This window comes from Gracilinanus agilis, chromosome 2 (assembly GCF_016433145.1).
Source record: "Gracilinanus agilis isolate LMUSP501 chromosome 2, AgileGrace, whole genome shotgun sequence".
Lineage (NCBI taxonomy): Eukaryota > Metazoa > Chordata > Mammalia > Didelphimorphia > Didelphidae > Gracilinanus > Gracilinanus agilis.
In genome coordinates, this window is record NC_058131.1 from 628,978,920 (window position 1) to 628,996,869 (window position 17,950).

Below are 17,950 nucleotides of genomic sequence, written 5' to 3' on the forward strand. Positions count from 1 at the left end.
TAAGGAGGCATGATTTGGATAATGACTCAGCAAAGAAGAGTAAGAAAAAAGTCAGATGACAAAAGGAGGAGAGAGAAAGAGAGAGAGAGAGAGAGAGAGAGAGAGAGAGAGAGAGAGAGAGAGAGAGAGAGAGGAAGAAGGAAGAGGAGGAGGAAGAAGAGGAGAATAGGGAGGGAGGACAGAGACAGAGACAGAGACAGAGACAGAGACAGAGTGGGGAGAGAGATGGAGAGGGTGAGAGGTGGAGATGGAGGGAGGGAAGGAGGGAGGGAGAGGGAGAGAAAAAGAAGGAGAAGGGGGAGGGAGGGAGGGAGACAGAGGGAGAGGGAGGGAGGGAGAGAGTAGTGTCATGAAAACTCATGTTGGAGAGAGTATCTGATACAAGAGGTGATCAGTGGTGTCAAATGTAGCAGAAGGATGAGGACTAAGAAAAAACTAGCAGATTTGGTAGTTGAGATCATTAGTAACTTTGGACAGAAAAATTTCAATTGAATGAAAAGGTTGGAAGCCTGATTGCAGAGCTGAGAAGTGAGAGGAATGGAAGCTGAGCTAATGTGTGTAGACAGCTTTTTTCTAGGAATTTGGATGAGAAAGGGAAGAGACATGTAAGGTAATAGCTTGAGGGGATGGTAGGGTCTAGTGAAAGTTTTTTTTGTTTTGTTTTTAAATACAGGAGATGGTCATGATTTAGGACTAGTGCTATCATCAGATAAAGGTTAAAAATTAGAGAGAGGATGATTGAGGGAGCAATCTACTGGTGAAGACAGAAAAGGACGGATGGACTCAAGGACACAGGTAGAGTAGTAGACTTACAAAGGAGAAGCCCCCCCCCCCCAATTATCAGAGACTACAAATATAAAAGAGAGGAAGGTATATCAAGGATTTATGATAAGAGGATAACATTTCATCAACATTTGTAACAGATTTCTATAGTCTGTGGCATAGTGATTTATGTACTCTCCATCCTTGTAACAAGATTAGATTATATTTGTTCATTGTCTTCACTACTCCTTTTTTCCTATCCATTAAAAACAAAGACATGGGAGGAGAGATTTTTTTTACCTCTGCTTAATTCTTGTGTAAAACCCCTGATTATTAAGAGCAGAAGGGACTTTAGAGACTATCATTTGATAGATGAGAAAATTGAGGCCTAGAAAGGGAATCTCCTGAGTTCTGTTGGTCCCCCCACACTCCTTTTCTCATCTAAGTAAATTAAGTAAGTGGAAATTGTTAAGGTCAATATATTTCATTCCCTATGAATTTCCAACAGAAGCTATGACATGCCCATGGAGAGATGTAACAAGCACTTCATGCCCCCATTAAACAGTATAGGCTTTTCTTCATTTGGTTTTGGTTATTAATTGAATTACTTCTTCTTAAAATTGGCTTCTTATAATTCTGGGCACAGTCTGAATGGTATGCATGAGAGAAAAGACAAGAGATAAGTTCAATGAATACTTCAAGAGGCATAACAGAGAGATATCACAAGTCAGTGAGATGTCCCAATGGAGATTTCATGTGAGGGATACTTCTTTCCTATCACAAAAATGAGGTGAACCCTAGCCCCCTAAGGAGCCTGGAGCACAACCAGGCAGTACAGCTGCTGGAGAGAGGCTATTGCCTTCAAGACACTCAAGGAACCCTCACAATGACATAGATGGTAAAACTCTAGAAATTCAATTCGTGGCTCCCTTAGATCGTGGGAAACAAAGAAGATACTGTAGGCATCTAGTTATCTCTGGTTTACAGACTTTGCCAGTGGACGTGAGCAGATTGAACCATATACTATATAAGAATATGTCAAGAAGAATTAAAATAAACAAGTATCATCAAAGATATTTATAATAGAAAAATAAAGATGGGTCAGTCATGGATCAGGAGGGCAAAGGATGACAAATGGACAGCCAGGACACTCTGCTGACACTGTCCTGATGTTAGGAGAGAACTGGGAATATTTCAAGACCATGAGATGAGGATAGGGGTAGGGGGAAAGGTGGGGAGATGCTACAAGATGGAGAGCCACAAAAGGGTTCTCATCTAAATCATTGCAGTGAAATCTGGATTGACAAGATCAAAGATCCATTCAAATACTTCTCTAATAACTGTGAGATAATTAGAGGATGAGATTCGGTGGGGAGGTGTAGTAAATTAAAGTTCTCCTTTGCCAGTAGCGCAGGAGTATTAGTTCCATAGGCAAAAATAATGTTGTAAATTGAGTTAAGAGTTCAGACCTTTCTAAAAGTGACTAGATAGGAAAAGGGCTTTTTGTTTTTTAATTCTCTCATTTAACTCTATTTCTAAAATTCTGATTTCATGGAATTAACACACTTTAATATACACCTATTATACATATAAATACACCTAAAATATGAGTGGGTTATCTTTGGCAGTTATCCACAGGTTATTCAATTTAAGGGGTTATCCTTATTCAAAAAAAGAATATTGATGAGATGAGGGAAAACACATCTGTCAGTGCAGGATGTTTATAAAATACTGCAGGTGAACGTAGTATTTTAAAATTCTGTACCAAGCAGAGAGATCTGGACCAAGGCATGTGGAGTCCCGACAGGCTCCTTTCATCGATGCTCATTCTCCCTATCATTCCTTCTCATATTCCCATTTGGGGGCAGGTGCTTCTGCACCCAAGAAACCTCCTTGTATTGCCTGACACAATCCCTTAATAAGAATAAAGAAGGTAAAAGATGTGTCTTGATGAGTCTCCCACTTGACTTTAACATTTCAGTGATTCCCACAATGGAATTCTAAAGGACATCAGAAAGTGGAGTGCCAAATATGGTGTAAATGGTGACATACCACTGGGGCAAGGTTACCCCTTTTACCTCTTTCATGAAGCCTCCCCAGACTCATGAGGTTTACCACTCCCATGGCACTAGGTATCTGTGGCATTCCTTGGGCACTTACCAAATACTCATTTGACTCTGTATTGTAAAGTAATGTTGCATGCATGTGCTCTTATATGTCTGATGATTTTGAAAACTTAGAGCCAGAGATGACATTTCATAGTTCTTTGCAACTGTTATTATACTTAGCACAAATTCTTATACATAGTATGTATTCACACATTTTTAAGGCACAAAAATTAAATGAATGAATAAAAAATGAATCAAAAGGCATTAAATACTTACTTTATGCCAAGAATGGTACTAGGTGCTAAGGATAAAATGCAAAAACATCCTTCTCCTAAAGGACCTTACATTCAAATGGCAGCTAGGTGATGCAGTGGATAAGGTCAGAAAGACCCCGGTTCAAATACAATTTCAGATACTTACTACTTATGTGACCTGGGCAAGTCACTAAACCTTTATCTGCTTCAGTATCCTCATCTGCAAAATGGAGATAATAACAGCACTTATAGGGTTACTGTAAGGACCAAATGAGATGATATTTATAAACCTCTTAGAAGTGCCTGGCACATAATAGGCACTTAACAAATGTCCCTCTCCTCTTTCCTTCTTTCCTTCCTCCCTCCCTCCCTTCTTTCCTTCCTCCCTCTCTTCCTTTCTTCCTCCCTCCCTCCCTTCCTTCTTTTTTCCTTCCTACCTTTCTTTTTTTCCTTCTTTTTTTCCTTCCTTTCTTCTTTCCTAATTTTTTTCTTCCTTCCTTTCTTCTTTCCTTCCTTCCTTTCTTCCTCCCTCCCTCCCTTCCTTCTTTTTCTCTTCCTTCCTTCTTTCTTTCCTTCTTTTTTCCTTTCTTCCCTTCTTCTTTCCTTCCTTCCTTCCTCCCTCCCTCCCTTTTTTCTTTCCTTCCTTTGTTCCTTCCTTCCTTCTCTCTTGCCTTCTTTTCTTCCTTCCTTCCTAATGGGGGAAAGACAACATCCATAGGGAAGTAGTGGTCATAGAAAAGCACTTTCAGGGTTAAATAGGGATGATGAGAGGGGCTGTAAGAGAGTAATCTGATATGCTCCATCCAGGAATAATGGTAGAGTTAATTTGATTCATAGTACTAGAATGGGTGTATGGGTGAAGGGAGAAAATGATACTTGGTCAATGGTGAGATAGTTGGCAAGGAGTCTGTGGAGAAGGGGAGCACAGAGGAGGGAGTGAAGTGAAATACATATAAGACTTCCTTAAAATAGTTTTCCTGAGTGTCAGGCACTTATCAGAATTGCCTGGGAGAGGAACAATGAAGGGATTTTCCCTAGGATATGTTGTTTGATATGAGCTACAAAACAGTTGGGAAGGAGGCTGTGGAGGAAGTGGAAGAAGGAGAGTGAATAAGATGGAGACCATTCTTGAAGTATTGAATGAAGAAAGGGATAGTTACTGATTCTCTTTGGGGATATAGACAGGAACACAACATGGGTAGGTCTAAGTTCTGTCTAGTCTCTATGTGTTAAGGATGGATGAAACAACACAGACCTGGAATGTTTGAAGGCACTATGGTTACTCTGATCACAGGTTTCTCTCCAGCCTCTCCACTTATTGAATTGATTTGGATCACTCTCATTCCCTGGAACCAATTGAGGAGAGGAGAAAGTAGAAAAGGAGATCAGAATTAAGAAGAAGAAAAAGGGTGATAAAAGTATTGCCCTGAGATTTAATTTAATAAATGGCAGACATTTATTAAGTACCTGTTATATGTAAGACATTGTCTAGGAATAGACAGATAGATGAAATTATTCCTATTGCTCGAAGGAGCTTATTACATGCTACTGAACTACTTTGAAGATGTCTAAAAGTAGCAAGATTAAATTAAGATTTCAACTAGATTATAAATTACTTGATCATAGAGCAATTTTGGGTCTTAAAGTAAATTTAATAGCATTTGGCACAGATCTGGGTTCCTAGTTGGTACTCATAGGGAATTTAAAAGCAATCTAACTCACCTTCTCATTTTAAGATGAAGAAATGGTGAAAGAAATGTCATGTTTGTAATGGCGTCCAAACAATAAGTGATAGAGCTGAAATTTGAACTACAAATGCAAAACTGTTTACCATGCACCACAATTTAGAGGAAGAGTTTAGGGAGGTTCATGAGGACCAGATTTCACTGGTGCAATGCATTTACAATATGGAAATTCCCTCCCATGATAGTAACAGCCAACTCATCTGTAATTTGGTGTTAAAAAGTAACTTGGTGAACCAAGAGATTAAATAAGTTGCCAATGGTCACACAGACTTGAACAGGGACTTCCTGATTCTAAAACCAACGTTTTTTCACTATTCCATCTTGCCTGTCACTCAAATAAATTTACCCAAAAATAATTGGTAGCAAGTAAGAAAAAAAGGGGCAGCATTTAGCTTTACACGTTTATTTCTGCCCCTAAGGTTAATGCTTTTGAAGGGCTCCCATCCTTTTCAGTTTGTGCTCTTGGAAGAACCCCTTCAGGCATTCTTGGGCTAAAGCTTTACTCCTTACAGCATGATATATCAGTGATTCAACCCCAAGGAACATCAGTCACTCAACCTTGAAAAGTCAGCCTTCGAGGTGAGCTATTAAAATTGGTTACTATTTGTCCTCATTTAAGATGCCACCATCATTCATTCTAACTTGTTTTTGAAAGCTTCAGAATGGGCTCCACATAGATGAAGCCAGCTTCTTCAAACACTCTAATTACAAACACAGAGTAACCTTGAGTGAACCTGTCAAACATCTGACCTTGAAATGTCAGGGCCAAGAGAGACAACTTCTCAGATTGTGAGACTGATGAAATGTGACTGATATGTCACAAAATGAAAACAATGTAAAAGTGCCCCAGCCTGATAATATCAATGATCCCTTTAGTGAATGCTTTCAGAAACAAGTAAAAAAATACAATGAAAGACTTGTTTTTAATTCTTATCTTTTTAATTGATTTCTTTTGTTTTTACATCGTTCTTTTCCAAAACTATCTGTCCCTTTCTGACTCAATGATTAAAATAAAACAGAGAAAAAAGAATTAAAACCAACACTATTCCATACTCAAAACTCCCATTTCTAAATTCTAAGAATGGAGATGCGCCTCTTCTCTAGGATCAACCTAAATCATTATCATTATATAACATTTAGTTTGGGGTTCTGGACATTGTAATTTTTATTTACATTGTTGTAGTAATTGTCAGTCAACAAGATTTATTAAATCCTTACTTTGTGCTAAGTGCTATGTTAAGCACTAGGATGCAAAAAAAGATATAAATATAGTCCCTGCCCTCAAGAAGATCTGAAAGGATGAAAATTCAGAAAAAAAACATTATATTTAGCAGTTAAGAGATCATTGGCTTTTTTGGAGATTGTAGTTGCAGTTGAATTATGTAGTCTAAAGCCAGATTGCAGAGAGATTAGAAACAAGTGAGAAGAGAAGTAGAGGATCTCAGAGGAGAAAGATTTGTCAAGTTTAACAGAGAAGAGGAGAGATAAAGGATGGCTACTAGAAGGGATGGGTGGAGGAAGTGAAATGTTTTTTTCTTTATTCTTTTTTAAGGATTGAGAAGATGTGCACTGTATATTTATAGGTAGGAGAGGAGGATCTAGTAGATAGGAAGAGATAAAAAATTAGAGAGAAAGGAGATGATAGAGAGCAGTCTGCTAGAGAATATGGAGGGGATTGGATTAAGAGTGTATGTTGAATGGTTTTAGTTGCACAAGGAGGGGCAACTTTTAATAATAGGAGTGAAGAATGAGACATTTAAGTGATGTGAGATGAGGAAGGGAGAAGAGAGAGATCTTGGCAAATGGCCTCAGTTTTTTCAGTGAAGTAAAAAAGGTGAGCTACTCCGTTGATGGGGGAGAGGAAAGAACTTCCTTGGACTTGAGGAGAGATGAAAAACTTTTAGGACCTCTGTGGTGAGTGGGGTAGAAAACTGATTAAGAAGTTTATAAATGAATTACCTTGTTCTTGTGATTATGTAAAATAGATTTTCAATAGATCAACCAAGCAAGGTGTGACTGGAGATTATAGAAAAGGCAAGGGATTTGAGCATAGAAGTATTCATAATCAACCTTTGGTTGCAATTCAACCATGATTTGACAAATGGAGTTGCAACCCAGTCCATTAATTCTTTAATTCTTTTCCTAATAAATGTAGTCATTAAATCTGATATCTGATCTATTGTTAAACTATTCCTTACCCTCATACAAATTATATTCATTACACTAAAACCCTTTCTTCTTTGGCACATTAGTGCCAATGATCTTTTTACCTTTTTAAATAGATTCAGGGACTGGAACAGTATTTGATTCTACATTATTCTCAACAAAATCCTGAAAATCATTCAAATAATTTTATATTTTAAAACTCATTCAAATGAAATAATTATTTTTCACCAGTTATCCATGGTGAAATTAGTTTTTCACAAGGTCAAATAGATGGTTCTTAAAAAACAAAATAGTTTCAAATGCTTTCATTATTATTTCTGTCTGACAAAAGAGGTAAATTCCTGTGTTAAATTATATTTTCTAGTAACATATTCCTAAAAAGAGCATTAAATTTATTATTTTTATTTAATGGATTATCTTTAAACTTCTTTGAGTTAATCAGATCTTCAACATGAGTTGTTTTGCTTTCTAACCAATCTTTTAATTTTCCAAAGCTCTTATGGATTGTTGATTAGTTGTTTTTTTTTAGCATTTTCTGAATGCTAGTTAATCTTGACTTCAATGCAGTTGAAAATAAAGAAAATTCACAAAGGATATCAATCATTAAAGCAAGATTTTGAAAGAAATTAATGTTAGTTAATCTCTCAAGCAAATTAGAATAAGAAGAAGATAAAATGCATATATAACATAGTATATGCATGCTATACAGTGGTAGCAACTTAAAAACTATATCATATCCATCTCAATATCAGTGCTTGAATAATTTTAATACTTGTAATGTCAAATTCTTTAGCCAGTTTCTAGCTCAGCGTGATTTTATTAGATTGATGATGAGCAGAATAAATTTTATCCAGAAATTTTTTTTCATGATTAACTTGTTTTATTTCAAATATTGAATTGTCAAGTGATAGTTGCAGTCAATGATTTAAAAAGAACCAAATGATGATTTTAGGAAAATATTTTACCAATTTATAGCTGCTCCAGATTTTCTTCACAGTATTATATTAGTACCATTAGAACAAAATACGTTTAAGTATGCTTTCAGATATTCATTATTAAAGCCACAATCATTTAGACAATGGAATAATTTAAAATGTTTTCTGCTGTGCTTGACACTAATTTTTTAAAGTAATAAATAACATGAGTGGTGCAAAAATTGATTAAACTACACCCTAGCTGTATTAAACAGTCAGCTCATAAAAATTCCTGAAATTTTAACAGTGGGCTCTCATGGACTGGTATGAGATGGCTCCCCTACACCATTGATTGAAAGGGATAGAAGTAAGGAAACGGGCAATGAATGCCAGGAAATAAAACTAAGATGTGGGTACTCTGGGGTTCAGAATCCCTGGATGGGGAAAATATGAGGAGTTGAGAGTACTGTAGAACGAGTCCCAAAAGAGTAACTGTGACTGGAGAGAGTTGAGAAAAGCGGAGATGAGAGTGTTCAGGATCCTCTTTGGAAATTCCATTTTGTTACAGGTGGTGATATCGATTGTGGTGTCCATTGAAGTCAAGGAGGCTCACTTCATAGCTGACTGGAGCAGAGAGAATCTGGTCAGAAGGCAAGATGGGGTCCATCTGGTTTGGGGATGGGCCATGTGTTGAAGAATTTCTAGGAAAGTCCTGGAGAAAATATAAAGTCTAGAGGTGAGTATCTAGAATTCAGGCTGAGATAAGGTGTTCAAGGGGATTACTGGGAAGTCACTGGAGAGGACAGAGACTATATTGTATTGATGTTTTTTCAGTTTCACTTACATTTTTAGGGATAAAGAAGGTGAATACGATATATTTATAGTTAGCAGAGAAAGATCTAGTAGATAAGGAGAAATCAAAGATTAGAGAGAAAGGAAATGATAGCATCTGTTCAAATAAAGGATATGGGCATTTTATTCCTTTATTTAAAACATAATTCCAAATCACTTTCTAGAATGGTTGGATAAATTCATAGTTTTATAAACAGCATACTTATTTTCTTGCAACCACTCCAACATTGACTATTTCTACTTTTTTGCCATACTATTGAATATGAAGTGAAACCTCAGGGTTGTTCTGATTTGCATTTTTCCTTTATTAGTATTGTAGAATAATTATTCATATGCTTGTAAATAATTTGCATTTCTACTTTTGAAAACTGTTCCTATTCTTTGACCATTCAGGTAAGGGAGTAGCTCTTGGTTGTATGTTTGTATTATAATTATAATGTGTCTTGGTTATCATTCTTATCATAGATAATTGAATTTTTCTCAGTCAAAAGCTTTACTTCTTGTCTAGGTTTCATTGATTTTTTTAAAATAAAAACTTTTGAAATTCGCATATTTAAAATTTTCTATTTTTTTATTTTGTGGACTCCTTTATCTCTTATTTGGTGAAGAATTCTCCAGGAAGTGTTGTTTGTGGATGAAAAAGACATTCCAAGTGTGATTCTAGATAAATTAAATTTTAAAGTTTAATTGAAGCTAATGTTTCAAGAATTAAGGCTTTTTTGTTTAATTATAAATTTTGATACTACAAACAATAAAATAAACACATGAAACAAAAGTCAAAATCTAATCCCAAATCCTTAGGTTTTAACAAGGCAGAACCAAGTATGTTCATAAACAAGCAGATAAAATACTTTCATTCTGTGCCAAGTTGTGTCACTTTGGGCCCTGTTTCCCCTTCTGTTTTCTTTCCCTCTCTTCCCCTCCTCATTTCATCATTCCTTTTCTTCCTTTGTCTTTCTTCCATGATGATAGCTTTCAATTTTACATCTGCAACCCCAGTTTCTTTCTCCAGAGCTCTCACTGCCTGTTAAACATCAACTCCTCCATCTACTGGGCTTAAAATTATTCTTCACCCCTTGACTTCTCTGTTTCTGGCTAAGTTCTCCATTATCAAGGTTTTTAGCCTCACTCTTCTCTGATTGCTTCCTCTTTCTCACCAATACATCAGTTAGTCAGTCAACCTATTCTATTGATTCTACCTCTGAAAATATGTCCCATATCTCACCTGTCCATTCTATTCTAACTGCTACCACTTTATTATAGATTGCATTAACACTGTATCCTATTTCGATAGACTCCTAACTGGTCTCCTTATCTTCAAACTTTCTCCTCCTGTCTATCCTGAACTTTGCTGCCAGATAAATCTTTCTATTGAACAGCTTTGATTATGTTAATTATCTTGTTCAAGGGTCTCCAATGGTTCCCCATGACTAGGGAATAAAACTCTTTCATCTAGCTTTTCCAGCCCTGCATTCATCTGCCAGATCAGTTCATCTGTGTTTGGACTTGAATAAGAAGGCACTGAAACTATCTTACATGAAAGATTTATGGTCAGAAGACTAGTTGAATTTGTTAAAGAATACAAAGGACCAGGTGAAAATATGCAGCCCCATTGTCCATTCTATTAGCTCTGAAGTGAAAGTACCATGAAGGGTAGCCAATTGGTGCCCTAGTATACTGTTACCTGGGAATGTTCTTTAGGTTCTAATAATTTTTTAAAAATTGTATTATGTGGCAATAAGCAAGACATTGCCCTAATTCCAAGACAGTCTACATACCCCTCTATAATCTAATTATTTTATACCTTCAAAAGAGGGCTGGTTGGGAAAATATTAGCAATGTCCTTCCTCATGATGTCTCTTGGAACAGTTTTATGCAAAGCACCTCAGGAACTAGGGAAAATTAATACCCAAGGGATATATGGCTTATCTTGGGGTGGGGCAATGGAAACAGAAAAGTCAAATCCTAGGAAAAAAAACAAATGGAAAATACTCAAGGCACAAGCACATGACATTCATATAAGTAGTTAGTAATGATAAAAGGTGATATACATGCACGCATGTATTACTTTAAGACTTACAAGATATTTTAACAAACATTATCTTACAACTCCTCTGTGAAGTGAGTACTATTGTTACTTCCATTTCCCAGATGGAAATGGAAGGAAAAACATTTATGAAATGCCCTACTATGTGCCAGGCATTCTGTTAAAAACTTTTACAAATATTATGTCATTCGTTCCCTACAACAATATTGAGAATTAGGTGCTATTATTATCTCCATTTTATAGTTGAGGAAACTGAGGCACAAGAAGGTCAAATGACTTTCTTAGGATCAACTCTTAAGGGAATTAAGCCAGATTTTTCCCAACTCCAGGACCAGAATTCTATCCACTGTGCTACCTACCTGCTACCTAGATGAGATAACAAAGGCTGAAGTAGGCTGTGTATTGTAGAAGAGTCCTAGAGGGATGTTAGATGTTACAATACACGTAGGAACTCCCCAGGGCCAGTGAAGCACAAAAGCCCTCCTCTTATGAAAATAAAGTTTATTTTAACAAGGGAAGAAAAAAACTGTTAGCACTTCCAAACTAACTCCACCCAACTTCTAAGTCTCTTGCTGAAGGAGAGCCTTTGTTTTTTTCTATGGTCCCTGCTTTATCCTCCCTATGCTATCTAAGAACACCTCTGCCCCATGCTATCTGACTTAATCTGAACTTACTACCAATAATTAATAAGAAAGAAAGGGGAAAAAACCGTGAGTTTGTCTGCTGTATTAAGTAACCAAAGTTATAGATGGAAAGATTTGGCTTACCTTAACCAATAGGAATTCTGGCAGCTGGACCACTGGAAGATGAAACCTGAGCTCAGGGAAAATTGGTTTCCTCCAAGTAAATCCTCTACTGAGATGCCAAGGGCTTCTCCCCAAAATCCCAATCCTCCAGGGAGAATCTCTCAGAGGAAAACCCTCTTTCAGCTTGATGGAAATTGTAGTCAGAGACAAAACCTCCCTCCAGTTTGGTAAAAATGCAAGAAGGAAGTGAAGTTCAGTTATTTCCAGTTGTAGATCCACAATTCCTTTCTTACACAGAATCCTTTCCCAGGGCTTATCTCAAAATTCCCTTCTTTTAACTAACCCTAGAAAACCAGATTATCCCTAACTAATTCCTACAGCTGAATGACTTGCTCGTAGTCACACAACTATTACGTATATAAGGCAGCATTTAAACCTAGCTCTTCTCTACCTGCAGGTCAATCTCTCTCAGTTTCAGTGCTTCAGCATCTTTGCTTATGTGATTTCCTCCACCGAAGTCTGCTTTCATATAGCTCTACCTGTCCAAATCCAACTCTTCCTTGAATGTTCATAATATTTGCTCTAGAATGCTTCTCATCATACTCTAAGCCAGAAGTGACCTCTCCTTCCTCTGAACTACCATAGTACTTTGTATACTACTAAATAATACTATCTACTACTTTGCATTCTAGTTATTTCTTATCTCTCCTATTAAGAGTTTTTAGCTCTCCAGGATTTGACCTCATTCATCTTTGTATTTCCCACAGCATCCACTAGAGGAACTTTCTCAGGAAGTAAGGTTGATTGATTTTTAATTAGTTAATGACTTCTTTGAGGATTTTGCATATAATTTTAGCTTTTCTGATTATTCAGGATCATTGTTAGGGTTAGTCATTATGATGATGTGTAGCAAGAGTTCTCATTCTGCTTTTTCCATTCTATCACTTCCCCAGCTGCCATATTGGAAACTGTCACTTTTGCTATATATGTGCTTGTCCCAAATTGCTCCTACTCCCTTTTTATGCTTGTGAGAATTCTGTCTCCTTATAACTTTATCCCACTGGTCCAACTTCTTCATTCTAATCAGGAATTTACTTACCCAGGGCAATGCAAAGGAGTAGGTGACAGAGAAAGAATTTGAACCCATATTCTCTGACTTCAAATTCCAAATTCTGTGTTTTCTACTGCTCCATATATGCATATATATATACACACACACATATATATATATACACACACACATAGTATGTATACATATATATGTATATAAAATTTATAAGCATCCCTCCCCCTGGATCCCTACTCCCCAGTTGAGCAATTTTAAGAAAAGCTTGAAAAAGAAATCCCTCAATACATATTTATGTAATCTGGCAAAATGAATTCTCATATTAGCCATACCCAAAAATATATAACTCTTTCTGAATTATAAGTATGTAACTTCTCTGTTGGGATGCATATGATATATTTCATTTCCACTCTTTTGGATTCAGGGTTTATCATTGTGTTAAACAGTTTTCCAAGTTGTTTTATCTCTGTTATGTTATCATTACATAGATTGTTCTCTTAGTTCTGCTTTCTTCTCTCTGCATTAATTTGTAGAAATGTTTACTCTTTGGAAATTGTCCATTTCATCATTTCTTATGATACAATAATATTTGATTATATTTACACACCACAATTTATTTAACCATTTCCCAGGGACATCTATTTAGTTTCTGATTTTTGACTACCATGAAAAGAGCTGCTATAAGCATTTTTATAAATATAAATCCTTTCTGCCTTTCTTTCTTTGATTTCATTGGAATATAGACCTAGTAGTAGTAAAGTTGTATCAAAATGTATGCACAGTTTGATAACTCAGTGAGCATAATTCCAAATTGCTTTCCAAATGGCTGCACCAATTTCAGCTACACCAATAGTGCTCTAGTGGTATATCTGTCTTTTTGCAGTTCCTCCAACAACTCTCATTTTCCTTTTTTGTCATATTTGCCAATCGAGTAGATATGAGGTAAAAGCTAAAAGTTGCTTTAATTAGCATTTCTCTAGTAATTAATACTTTAGAGCATTTTTCCTATGATTCTTGATAGCTTGGATTTCTTCTTTTGAAAACTCATCTTTTGACCATTGATCTATTGGGGAGTGGTACTTAGTCTAATAAATTTAAATCATTTTCTTATATATTTTTGAGATGAGATCTTTATCAGAGAAAAACCATTGCAAGAATTTTTTCTTAGATAACTTGTTTCTCTTCTAATTTTTACTACACTTTATTTGATAGCTCAAATACTTTAAAGTTATATATACTCAAAGTTGTCTATTTTATCTCATGTGACCTTCCCTATCACTTGTTTAGTCATAAATTCTTCCTCTATCTGTACATCTAAAAGGTATTTTCTTCCTCTAATTTGTTTATGATGGATCTTTTATAACTATGTCATATATCCTTTGGAACTTATCTTGGTTGGCATATAATATAAAATATTGGTCTAAATCTAATTTCCACTACACTGCTGTCTAATTTTCCTAAGAGTTATTGTCAAATAATGGATCCTTCCCCTCAGTAACTGAGGTCTTTGAATTTTAAAACACTATACTAATGTGTTTGTTTGCTTCTGCATGTTGTCCACCTAATCCATTCCACTGATTCTATTTTTTAACCGGCATCAACTTATTTTAATGATTACAGCCTTGTAGATAATGTGAGATCTGGTACTGACAGACCTCTTTCCCACTTTTTCATTCTTGACCTTGATATTCTTAACTTTTTGATCCTCCATGTGAATTTAATCATTTTTCTGTCTATAAAATCATGTTATTAATAATCAGCATAGAACTCTACATAAAGGTAAAGGAGATGATAGTTGGGGAGAGAATAGTTGGACTCAGTTCTCAGAATAAAAGACATAGAAATGTTTCACTTGCACCATCTTAACAAATACCTCTTTAAAAGTTGGCAACAGCCCCTGTTTAAAGGTTTGAAAATAAATGATGTGGTTATTTATTTGCTTTTTTGTAATTCTGCAGGGAAATCTGGTTTTATTTTTTTATTTTAATTTTGAATATTTTCCCCTACTTACATATTTCATGTTCTTTCCTCTCCCCCAAACCCTGATAACCTCCCTTAGCTGATGCACAATTGGAACTCTGGTTTTAAAATTGAATAATGGGTTTTTAAGATATTTAAAAAATCATAATTTCATTTGTTCACCCACTATCTGCTATCCCACTGAGCCATGCTAGTTCAGCTTGAACTGTCCCTAGTGGGTTTGGGTCTTACAAGGTCCTGATGTTTGGGGATAAAACTGGAACAAATTTATTTGGCACTATTTTCAAGTTGGGGAGTGCCACAGAATGAAACAAGGAAATTGTTTTTTTTTCCTTTGGTGAACAAAATCTGCTTTGGGGGCCAGGGAATTTTTCCAGGTTAAAAGATTCAACCCAAGTAGAAAGTTCAGCTGATGTTTCCCATGAAAGTCAGATTCAAAGACTACAAGGACTAATTTTTTTTTCTTTCCATGATCATTATGAATCATAAAAGCAGTTAGCTTGAAACTGGGAGAACAACTGACTTTTGTGTGGGATAGCCTTGACTCAAAAGACTATTGAGCCCCAGGAGAGAATATGTAATGAGCTTCACTGAGAGCTCTGTATAGTTGACTGTCAGTTGGACATTAACTCTGCAAAGATGGAGAAGGTACAAAGAAGTAGCTTGTGGTAATCATCCCATTTCCTCAAGGCCAGTGAATGGCAAGTTGAAAAAGTATCATCCACAGCCCCTCTGTAATTAGTAATTGCTGGAAGCCCTATCAATGAGCCCTGCTAGAAATAGATAGTATCATGGGCATTACTGATACTTTCCACAAAGCCTTTCTGGGTGGCAAACCCTTTCTGTTTCCATTTAAAAAAATAATTATTGATACATTTTCATTTTCCAACAAACTATCCTCTCCAATGACAATCCTTCCCTCCAGTTAAGCAATTACTGTCAAAGGTAGATGTTGGAACTTGAAGAACCACAGGAATTTAGAGCTGAATCCCACATTCATAAGGGAATCCCTCACAATCTATCTTAGCCTTTAGGTAAAGAACTTAAGAACTCTCTCTGCTCCAGCCTATTCTAGTAATATATATCTTAAATTGTTCTTTATATCGAGCCTAAATATGCCACTATAAAATGTCTCCTTATTGCTCTTGGTTCTACCATCTGTGACCAAGTTGAACAAGTTTAATGCCTCTTCACCAGGACAATCTTGAAATCTTTGAAGAAAGTTAGCATGTCCTCAGTGAATTTTCTCTTCTACAATCCAAATGCTTGTAGCTTCTTCCACTGTTGTTAATATGTTGTATATAACATTGCTAATAGTATGTGGGGTTTTCAGGGAGGATTCGTAATTCTGGTGTAAGGACTTGCCAAGCCCTTTTCAGGGCTGCTTATCTGCCTTCAGTGTCCACTTCTCACCCAACTTTCCTGTAGCTCCAAAAAGCTGTAGCATGCACAGTGGCTACACCCTAATAAAACCATCCCAGCAGAAGGGATAAACCAGTTTGAGGGGAACCAATGGCCTCAAACTCATCAGTGAGTTAAGGGGGTGTCCACCCCAAGCATGTGGAGACTGCATCTGGCAGAAGGGGAAGTTGAGAAAAATTTGTTCCAATAGCCATTGAAAGCAACTGAAGGAGGCTTTGTGGAATGCTTAAGGCTTAGTTAGACATAGATGATGTCAAGGTCATCTACTGTATCCTGGGCCATTGCCAGTCATCCTGACTTTTGTCCTGTTATTGGATTTCAATGACTGGAACAGAGAGCGAGGCTGACAACTTGGTGCAATCCTGCCTCCCTTAAATTCAATTTATGTGCAAGCCAAGACATCACCCAGTGATGTCATTGGTCTTCTTTGAAAATGAAGAATGAATAACAACAACAATATGATATGGACTTGGGGCTCTTTATCTTGGTTGCTTCCCTCTGTACCTTCTCCAGCTTATCAATATATATTTTTAAAACATTTATTAATATTTATTTTTTAGAAAAATTAACATGGTTACATAATTCATGCTTTTACTTTCCCCTTCACCCCCTCAGCTCCCCCCCTCCATGGCTGATGCATATTTCCACTGGTTTTAACATGGGTCACTGATCAAGACCTATTTCCAAACTGTTGATAGTTGCATTGGTGTGGTAGTTTCGAGTCTACATCCCCAATCATGTCCGCCTCAACCCATGTGTTCAAGCAGTTGTTTTTCTTCTGTTTCCACTCCTGCAGTTCTTCCTCTGAATGTGGGTAGCGTTCTTCTCCATAAGTCCCTCAGAATTGTCCTGGGTCATTGCATTGCTGCTAGTACAGAAGTCCATTACATTCTATTTTACCACAGTGTATCAGTCTCTGTGTGCAATGTTCTTCTGGCTCTGCTCCTTTCTCTCTGCATCAATTCCTGGAGGTCTTTCCAGTTCACATGGAATTTCTCCAGTTTATTATTCCTTTTAGCACAATAGTATTCCATTACCAGTATATACCACAATTTGTTCAGCCATTCCACAATTGGAGGGCATACTCTCATTTTCCAGGTTTTTTGCCACCACAAAAAGCACGGATATAAATATTTTCATAAAAGTCTGTTTATCTATGATCTCTTTGGGGTACAAACCCAACAATGGTATGGCTGAATCAAAGGGCAGGAATTCTTTTATAGCCCTTTGAGCATAGTTCCAAATTGCCAGCTAGAATGGTTGGATCAGTTCACAACTCCACCAGCAAAACGCATTAATGTCCCAGTTTTGCCACATCCCCTCCAGCATTCATTACTCTCCCCTTCTTTCATTTTAGCCAATGTGCTAGGTATGAGGTGATACCTCAGAGTTGTTTTAATTTGCATTTCTCTAATTATTAGAGATTTAGAACACTTTCTCATGTGCTTATTGATAGTTTTGATTTCTTTATCTGAAAATTGCTTATTCATGTCTCTTGCCCATTTATCAATTGGGGAATGGCTTGATTTTTTATGCAAATGCGTTAACTCCTTGTATATTTGAGTAATTAGACCCCTGTGAGAGTTTTTTGTTATAAAGATTTTTTTCCCAATTTGTTGTTTTCCTTCTGATTTTGGCTACATTGTTTTTGTTTGTACAAAAGCTTTTTAGTTTGATATAATCAAAATCATTTATTTTACATTTTGTAATTTTCTCTAACTCTTGCTTGGTTTTAAAATCTTTCCTTTCCCAGAGATCTGACAAGTAAACTATTCTGTGTTCACTTAACTTATTTATAGTTTCCCTCTTTATATTCAAGTCATTCACCCATTCTGAATTTATCTTCATGTAGGGTGTGAGATGTTGATCTAAACCTAATCTCTCCCAT

At 36.4% G+C, this 17,950-nt stretch overlaps 1 protein-coding gene across 1 annotated transcript in view; it reads left to right on the top strand.

The window, feature by feature from the left end:
* The first annotated feature begins 8,472 nt into the window (after positions 1 to 8,472).
* ENO4 (enolase 4) overlaps positions 8,473 to 17,950 on the top strand; it is a 189,314-nt gene continuing 179,836 nt past the window's right edge. The window contains exon 1 of the mRNA XM_044660184.1: positions 8,473 to 8,592. Coding sequence (XP_044516119.1) covers positions 8,473 to 8,592 — 120 coding nt within the window. The remainder of the gene's footprint in view (positions 8,593 to 17,950) is intronic.